Source organism: Poecilia formosa, unplaced genomic scaffold (genome assembly GCF_000485575.1).
Source record: "Poecilia formosa unplaced genomic scaffold, Poecilia_formosa-5.1.2 Scaffold219, whole genome shotgun sequence".
Classification (NCBI taxonomy): Eukaryota; Metazoa; Chordata; class Actinopteri; order Cyprinodontiformes; family Poeciliidae; genus Poecilia; species Poecilia formosa.
In genome coordinates, this window is record NW_006800158.1 from 39,092 (window position 1) to 46,746 (window position 7,655).

Consider the following 7,655-nt stretch of genomic DNA (forward strand, 5'->3'; position numbering starts at 1 on the left):
GCCCACAATTCCTGGCGGCGCCCCTGATTGCAGCTGTATGATTGGCTGATGCTAAACTGTTCAACAAGTACGTCCTGACCATTTCATCTAGAAAGTACATTGTAAAGCTTTACACATCTTTAGAAGGCGAAAGGAAAAACTAATACTGGAACATATTGAAAAGTGACTTCAATTCAAATTTCAATTCAAATTCAAAAATACTTTATTAATCCCAAAGGGAAATCTAATTTTTTTCTGTTTCAAATTTTTACATTTAAATAAAACAATAAAGAAGACCTGCATTTTCTGAAACTGAGCATAAGTACAATAAAACATGCACTAAAGTAAGCTTGTCAAGTCACAGGTCGTATCAGCAACTGCTTTAAAATCAAATAAGACTGTTGCAAGTGATTTAAAAAAAACTATCAGCCATTCTCAGGAGATAATCAGTCACTTTAGGAAATGTTGAAAAATACATTTTGTCTGTATAATAAATTTCTCGTGGCTCTGGCTCAGGCCATTAGTGTAATTAGAAAGTCAGCTTGCATTAAATTGATATGGATGTATTGCCTGGGGACAGCAGAGAAAAGCAAGTATGTAAGTGTGTGTGTGTGTGTATATATGTTTCGTCAAGCAAATGAGGATAAAATTTGGAGTCAAATATGCAACAGTCATTAATCAAAAAACAGCATTGGTTCGTGCATGAAGCACACAGCAGCCATTGTTACATGGAACGTTAAGTTTAAATGGAATAAGCTCCATCAAACACGTCATCGTTGAACATCTGCTGGACTCGGATGAACCATTAATGAACCACTGCCTTGTTAATGGTGCTTGAATTGTGGGAGAATTTACTATAGTCTGTCAAAATGACAGTAAATAATAAAGAAAAGCAAAAAAATTGACACATGGAATTACACATCTATGACAATACTTTTATTCACCTAAAGTCAGCCAATAGATGGTACAGAACAACAAAACCACTGATAAAATAACAAAAACAGACAGTTAGAATCTGAGTTAAACAGAAGAAGTCACTTCATGTAGTTGATCTACTTCCAAACAGAATTCGGTAACACTTTATTGAAGTCTTATGTCATGCATAAGACTGACATGACACTGTCATAAACACGACATAACATCTGTCATGAACATAAAGAAGTCTTTATAAATTTTTATGACAGTTGTCATGAAGTGTCATTCGGTAAATAATGACACTTTTAATGCAAAGTTGCTCTAAAAGTTGCATTGAAAGTCCATTAAAAGTGCCAACTTTGCAATAAGTTATCATAATTTACAAAATCATGCAAAGTTGGCACTGTTAATGAACTTTTAATGCAACTTTTAGAGCACCTTTGCATTAAAAGTGTCATTATTTACCGAATGACACTTCATTACAACAGTCATAAACATTCATAAAGACTTCTTTATGTTCATGACAGGTGTTATGTCATTTATGACAGTGTGATGTCAGTCTTATGCACACCCCTTCAAATAAAGTGTTACCCAGAATTCTACCACATTCTGTCCCAGAAGTGTGGAATCATGTGAGTTGGAATTGAATCAAATCACAAATTTAATAACTTCAGTTTCAAGCAGATTCCAAATCAAGTACAAAATTTCCTGATTATCAATCAATGCACTCAAGTTCTGTTTATTATTCAGATAGGTTAATTAATTTATTTAATCTAAGGAAGCCCAGCAGATTCCATCAAGTCATCGATTTACCCAGCCCTAGTAAGGTAAGGTAAGGTAATTCTATTTATATAGCACATTTCCAGCAACAAGGCAATTCAAAGTGCTTTACATTAGTTAAAAGTAAATACAAACAAATACAGTAGTTACTATTCTCTTCACATTAAACTAGATTACCTGAAATTTGAGGACTGGGGTAACACTGAAAAAGTACCAACCACTGAGCTTACCTGTATCTTACCTGTATATGATTTTATGAGACTGGCTTTATCATGAAGTAGAGCAAACAATGTCAATGTTATTTGTATAGCACATTTAAAACAACCCTAGTTGACCAAAGTGCTCCACAGTTTACACCAACCATCACAACATAAACAAAAATTAAAACAATAAAAATATAGCACATCTATATTAAACAGGAAAAAAAGGAAAGAGAAAACAAGTGTGAGACAAACAGAAACTCAAGTTGTATTAAAGCCGGTGAGAACAGATGTGTTTATGAAGCAGTAGTTTATCTCAGCTCCGGTTGTTGTTCTTCCAAATATGCTTCCCTCAGTAATAACAATTTGCTTACAGACCAAAAAAATAAATTAAAAGTCATCCAGTGGACTTCTTTTTGCTCAGTGTTACGTATTTGGTCACGTTAGCTAGCAGAGTGCGCATGCGCGGTGCACAAGGTCGTCTCAGCAGTAGCGTAAGCATGATGTCCCTAGCTGCCCGATCGGGGGCATTTTCCCCTTATATGCAGGCTACAGCTTTTGCTGTGGCCGGGCCTCTGAAGCCTCTGGTCCCGGGTGTTTTTGTAAAAGCAGAGAAGTTTCTGATGGACCCAAAGAAGCCGTTCCTGTGCCGAGAGACGCTGAGCGGTCAAAGCCCAAAGACAGGCCCTGCTGTAACTGTTAGCATCAACGGTGAGTGCTATCATTGGCTTTAGCTTAGCTGGCTCAGAGTTGTTTAAAAGGCAAATTCAGGTGTGTGTTGTATGAGAAAAAGATTAAGTGATATCATAAACAGTTGATAACAACCAATTATTGATTGTCTTTATTTCAAGTTGAAAGCTGGCTTTGCTGTGTTTGTAGCTAGCCACCGGTTAGCGTCAGCGCTCTGAGCAGCTTCACTTCTAGGTTAGTCTTCACTTCAGTTAGGCTATACCAGTTTAGCTTGATGTGACCCGATGTTCTTTCCTCTCTGTAATAGTAACACATTAATAGTTATTAAATAAGTTGTTTCTGTGGATATTCTAGATGCATTCCAGTGAATTCTACATGTCAATAGTACACATTAGCCCAGTGTTTCTCAAGCATTTTCAGGCCGACGACCACTTAACCCATTTAACAAACAGTCACGAACCACCTAACCTAAAATTTCCCAGCGATAACACATCTTAATATATGATGCAACCTGAAATAAAAATATTAGCTTCTTAACTCACATATTGCTGTTTTCTTTGTTCATCCCACTGAGAAGAGTGGTGCTGGTAAATGTGACAGGCCACAACAAAGCCATGAACAGGTCTTCTTGGGTATTTTGAGTTATTTACAGATTCTGAAAGTATGGAGTCTAAGCTTTCCAATGATGTAAAACACGTGGAAATAAAAAAAAAATAAGTTGTTCTTTACTACCAAGTGTTATGTGCATTAATAACATTTAGGGTTATTTGTGATTTAGAATCACAGTTAAAGAAAAATAGACTAGAGTTGCTTTAACAGAAACAAAAATCATTTTCTGCATCATTAAATATAAAAATAACCCACCCATTTATATCAGTTGTATTTATAAATTGTATTTAATTTATTTAATCATTTAATTAAATAAAAATAACAGTAGCTGTAGACATATAAGCAGAGCACCATTCACTACCAAACAAAGTCATAAAAACAAAGAACAGTTCTGAATAACTGAGATGAGTCCTAGCCTCACTGCATGGAGTCGTTCAAAGGAATCCAGTTGCTAGTGAACGACACATCAACGATCAGCAGCTATAACTCAGCTTCCTATTACCAAGTAGTCCTGGAGTTGTTTTTTTTTCCCGGTATCTGAAGCTTTTCTTTTGAGTGACCCGGTTATAAGCCAGTTCTCCGTCATTATTTTTAAACACAATCCTTTGGGATGCTAGCTGTAACGTTGCACTTTGTGCTCACGTCACGTCAAATAAATGGTCGTTTAAATGCAGTACCTCGCGGACCACAGTTTGAGAAAGATTGCATTAAACATACTGCCACTTTCACACACATATATTTCATATGTAATCAGTGATTGGCCAGAAAACTACAGTTGATGCAGCCCTAGTCTCACAGAAATGCACTAGAAAATAATTCATGTTGATCTCTTGTTGTGGAAAGTTATTCCATTAGTTTTTATTTTTTAAGTGTTCCTAAACAGAGGACATTGAATCTGCAGCTGAAGTAAGGATGCTGGGTGTGCTGGCCTGCTGAACTAATGACAGACTGTTTTTGCAGGATGTGCCGGAGTCCGGTTCGCCCACACTGACATCAAAGTCCCAGACTTCTCTGACTACAGACGTCAAGAGGTGCTGGACCCCTACAAGTCATCCCAGGAGAGCAGCGAGTCCCGGAGGACCTTCTCCTACCTGTTCACCGGGGTCACTGCCGTGGTCGGCGTCTACGCCGCAAAGACCGTGGTGACTCAGTTCGTCTCCTCCATGAGCGCCTCCGCCGACGTTCTGGCCATGTCCAAGATCGAGATCAAGCTGGGTGACATCCCTGAAGGGAAGAACATGACCTTCAAGTGGCGAGGCAAGCCGCTGTTCGTCCGCCACCGCACCGAGAAGGAGATCGAAACCGAAGCCGCTGTCAACCTCTCAGAGCTGCGGCACCCAGAGCTCGACAAGGACCGGGTGGTCAAGCCCAAGTGGGTGATCGTCATCGGCGTATGCACACACCTGGGCTGCGTGCCCATCGCCAACGCTGGAGATTTTGGAGGTTACTACTGCCCCTGCCACGGCTCGCACTACGACGCCTCCGGCCGCATCAGGAAAGGCCCCGCCCCTCTCAACTTGGAGGTCCCATACTACGAGTTTCCAGATGACAACACGGTGATTGTGGGATAAACGTTCCCAGTCAGAGAAAGGCTGAGCTAACCCAACTGGGAGCAACAAGACTTCAGTTCTCCATGGCAACATTTGTCTTTAATTTCATAACTATAAATCATCTCCAGTTATGCTAAGATGTGGAGGCTGAAGCTGCTCTGACCTTAGCTCTGGTTATGCAGCTGGACACTTGGAAGATGCCATCCTGTTTGCTTCTTCTCATTGGTTGAATATGATGTAAATGTAAATTAAACCATAGCTTATCACATGTCTTGCTCCATCTCCTGTTGTGCTCAAGTGTGCTCAATAAAGATTTCTATTTTATTTGACCTCTGAGAGTCTGCTGAGCCTTCTTCAGAAAAGAGAAACTTCAGCTGCTTCAGAGCCGCGTGGTTCTGTTCACACACCACGAGTTTAAAGGCCAGTGTTATGTAAAATCCACGATTTTGAACTTTATATGAAGTTATAAAGTTATTCCCTCATCAAAAACGTAACCTGGATTGTTGTCTTCATTTTCTTTTTTTCATGCTTTCTTGAGAAATCCTTTAATCTCTCATGGTTACCCTACTTGGCTCCTTCAGACTAGTCAGCAGCAATTGGCAAACACTTGGTGGAACTGGTCTGCTGAGCTCATCATATATTCATCATATATTCTGCTTCTCGGTGCAACGCTAGTTAAAACATTGAGGGTTAATAGAAGAAAGATGCGATAACTTCCTGAAGGCGGAGATTCAGAAAGAGCTGGAGTTTTTAAAGAGACAGAAGCCCAATTTCAACACATTAGATTGAAAAGTCAAATGTCTAAGTCATATTTGACAGCATTTGTATCACAACTGATGTAACATAGCTTCTTGATAGTTCTATAGAATTACGCTATGTGGCTGGAAAACATAATACTTCCCCTTCAGGTGACCAAAAAAATTAAAAACAAGGTGTGTTTGCAATGTTGGAGACTTCTAATTGAAGCCACGTCAGGCAAATAGAATGCCAGACCAGGTGTAGCTTCTATGGAGATAAAAAAAAAGAATGAAGAGAAAACAAAGTCAACAGTTGAAATTACAAAAAAAATATGAGAAAGTGAGGAAAAGTGGTGAGTTTGTCCTCCAGCAGCCTAAGCCTGTAGCAGAGAGTTCCTCCATTAAAGCTCTTTGCTGTGGAAAAAGCAGAAACTGACAATCTTTTTCAGGGTGACAGCTGGAGTTCAGATGGAGTTTCAAGTCTTACTGAGGATGGAGTTGAGTGGGAGAAGAATCCAGGGTTCTGTTCTGGGAGCAGTTATCTGACGATGGCTCTCTATGGTTACAGCCTTTTCATTCTCACACAAGCAGCAGCTGATGGCGTGCAAAGCTCCAGCAGTCTCATTCATGCTGCCAGTCAGAACCACTGATCATTCCCCTGCACACACTGCAGCCTGGAAGCATGACAGATTCACCGTGTTTCTCAATGTGTAATCACTTTTTAATCATGTTCATTCACGCCTCTGTTGCCTCTGGCCTCATGGTGACAGAAAAAAAAAAATTCTTATCCTATAAAAGTACTTACAGAACACACTAAAGAGACGTTATCTATCCTGACCAAAAGTTGCTGTGATTGGAACATAACCTTAGTTTAATCATGTGCAAGATGAAAAACAGGACATGTTGTGTGACATGTCTGTGTTGCATGACAAGCTTGATGACTAGAAAATGTTGGACCCAGAAGGAGGAGGTTGGGTTTCCTTCAGTCAACTGAGTTCTCTGTAATATTCCTCTCTGTGCAGCTTTTATTCTCCTATAACTTTTACAGTTACATCCCATTCATCCACTCTATCTCGACACTATCAAGGCATTCCGGAGAGAAATCTGCTGTCTAGTGTCAGAAAGCTTGCTCATGGGTCTTCCAATAAGATCAATCAATCAATCAATCAATCAATCAATCAATCAATCAAATTTTATTTGTATAGTACATTTCAGCAGCAAGGCATTTCAAAGTGCTTTACATAATTAAAATAAAAGCATGTGACATTGAATAAAAAGTGAGAAAGAGAAAGAAATTTAAAACAAAAAACAAAAAGATTAAGAAAGATAAAAACATTAAACCCACCCCCTTTTTAGGACTTCAGTTAAACGTTGTTTAACTGGGACTCTAACCCTCTAGGAATTTAGTCAAACACACCATTTGACAAGGACTCCAACCTCTAGGTTTTTCGGACTTTAGTCAAAATGTTGTTTGACAAGGATTCTAAGCTCTCGGACTTTACTCAAAACGCCATTTGACAAGGACTCTAACCTCTAGAACTTTAGCAATTTTAAAATTCACTTACGTTTCTGTCGTTATGGTAAAATTCATTTAGGTTTCTGTGATTATCGTGTTAGTTGAAACGTCGTCAACTGGGACTCTAAACCCCTTAGGACTTTAGTTAAACATCATTTAACTGGGACATTTTCCAGGGGGGCTTTACATCATTAAAACATAGACAGTGAGAAAGAGAAATAAAAAGAAATTAATAAATAGATAAAAAATAAAGATAAAAACATTAAAAACATCGAAGACATCAAAACCCACACTCTAACCCTAATTTAGCCATAAGCAACTCTAAGCAGGTGGGTTTTAAGTTGAGATTTAAAGGCACCCAGTGTTTCAGCTGTTTTACAGTTTTCTGGAAGTTTGTTCCAAATCTGTGGTGCATAAAAACTGAATGCTGCATCTCCTTATTTTGTTCTGGTTCTGGGGATGCAGAGCAGACTAGAACAAGAAGATCTGAGGGGTCTAGACAGTTGGTACAACAATAACAGATCTTTAATGTATTGTGGTGCTAAACCGTTTAGTGATTTATAAACTAACAACAGTATTTTAAAGTCTATTCTTTGAGCTTCAGGGAGCCGGTGTAGGGACTTTAAAACTGGTGTTATGTGATCAATCTTCCGGGTTATAGTGAGAACACGAGCAGCAT

At 38.9% G+C, this 7,655-nt stretch overlaps 1 protein-coding gene across 1 annotated transcript; it reads left to right on the forward strand.

Moving 5' to 3' along the window:
- The first annotated feature begins 2,311 nt into the window (after nucleotides 1-2,311).
- On the forward strand, nucleotides 2,312-5,052 carry uqcrfs1 (ubiquinol-cytochrome c reductase, Rieske iron-sulfur polypeptide 1). The gene is made up of 2 exons (XM_007568207.2): nucleotides 2,312-2,585; nucleotides 4,134-5,052. The coding sequence occupies exons 1-2, from the start codon at nucleotides 2,336-2,338 to the stop codon at nucleotides 4,742-4,744; spliced, it is 861 nt and encodes a 286-aa protein (XP_007568269.1). The 5' UTR covers nucleotides 2,312-2,335; the 3' UTR covers nucleotides 4,745-5,052.
- Nucleotides 5,053-7,655: the final 2,603 nt, after the last annotated feature.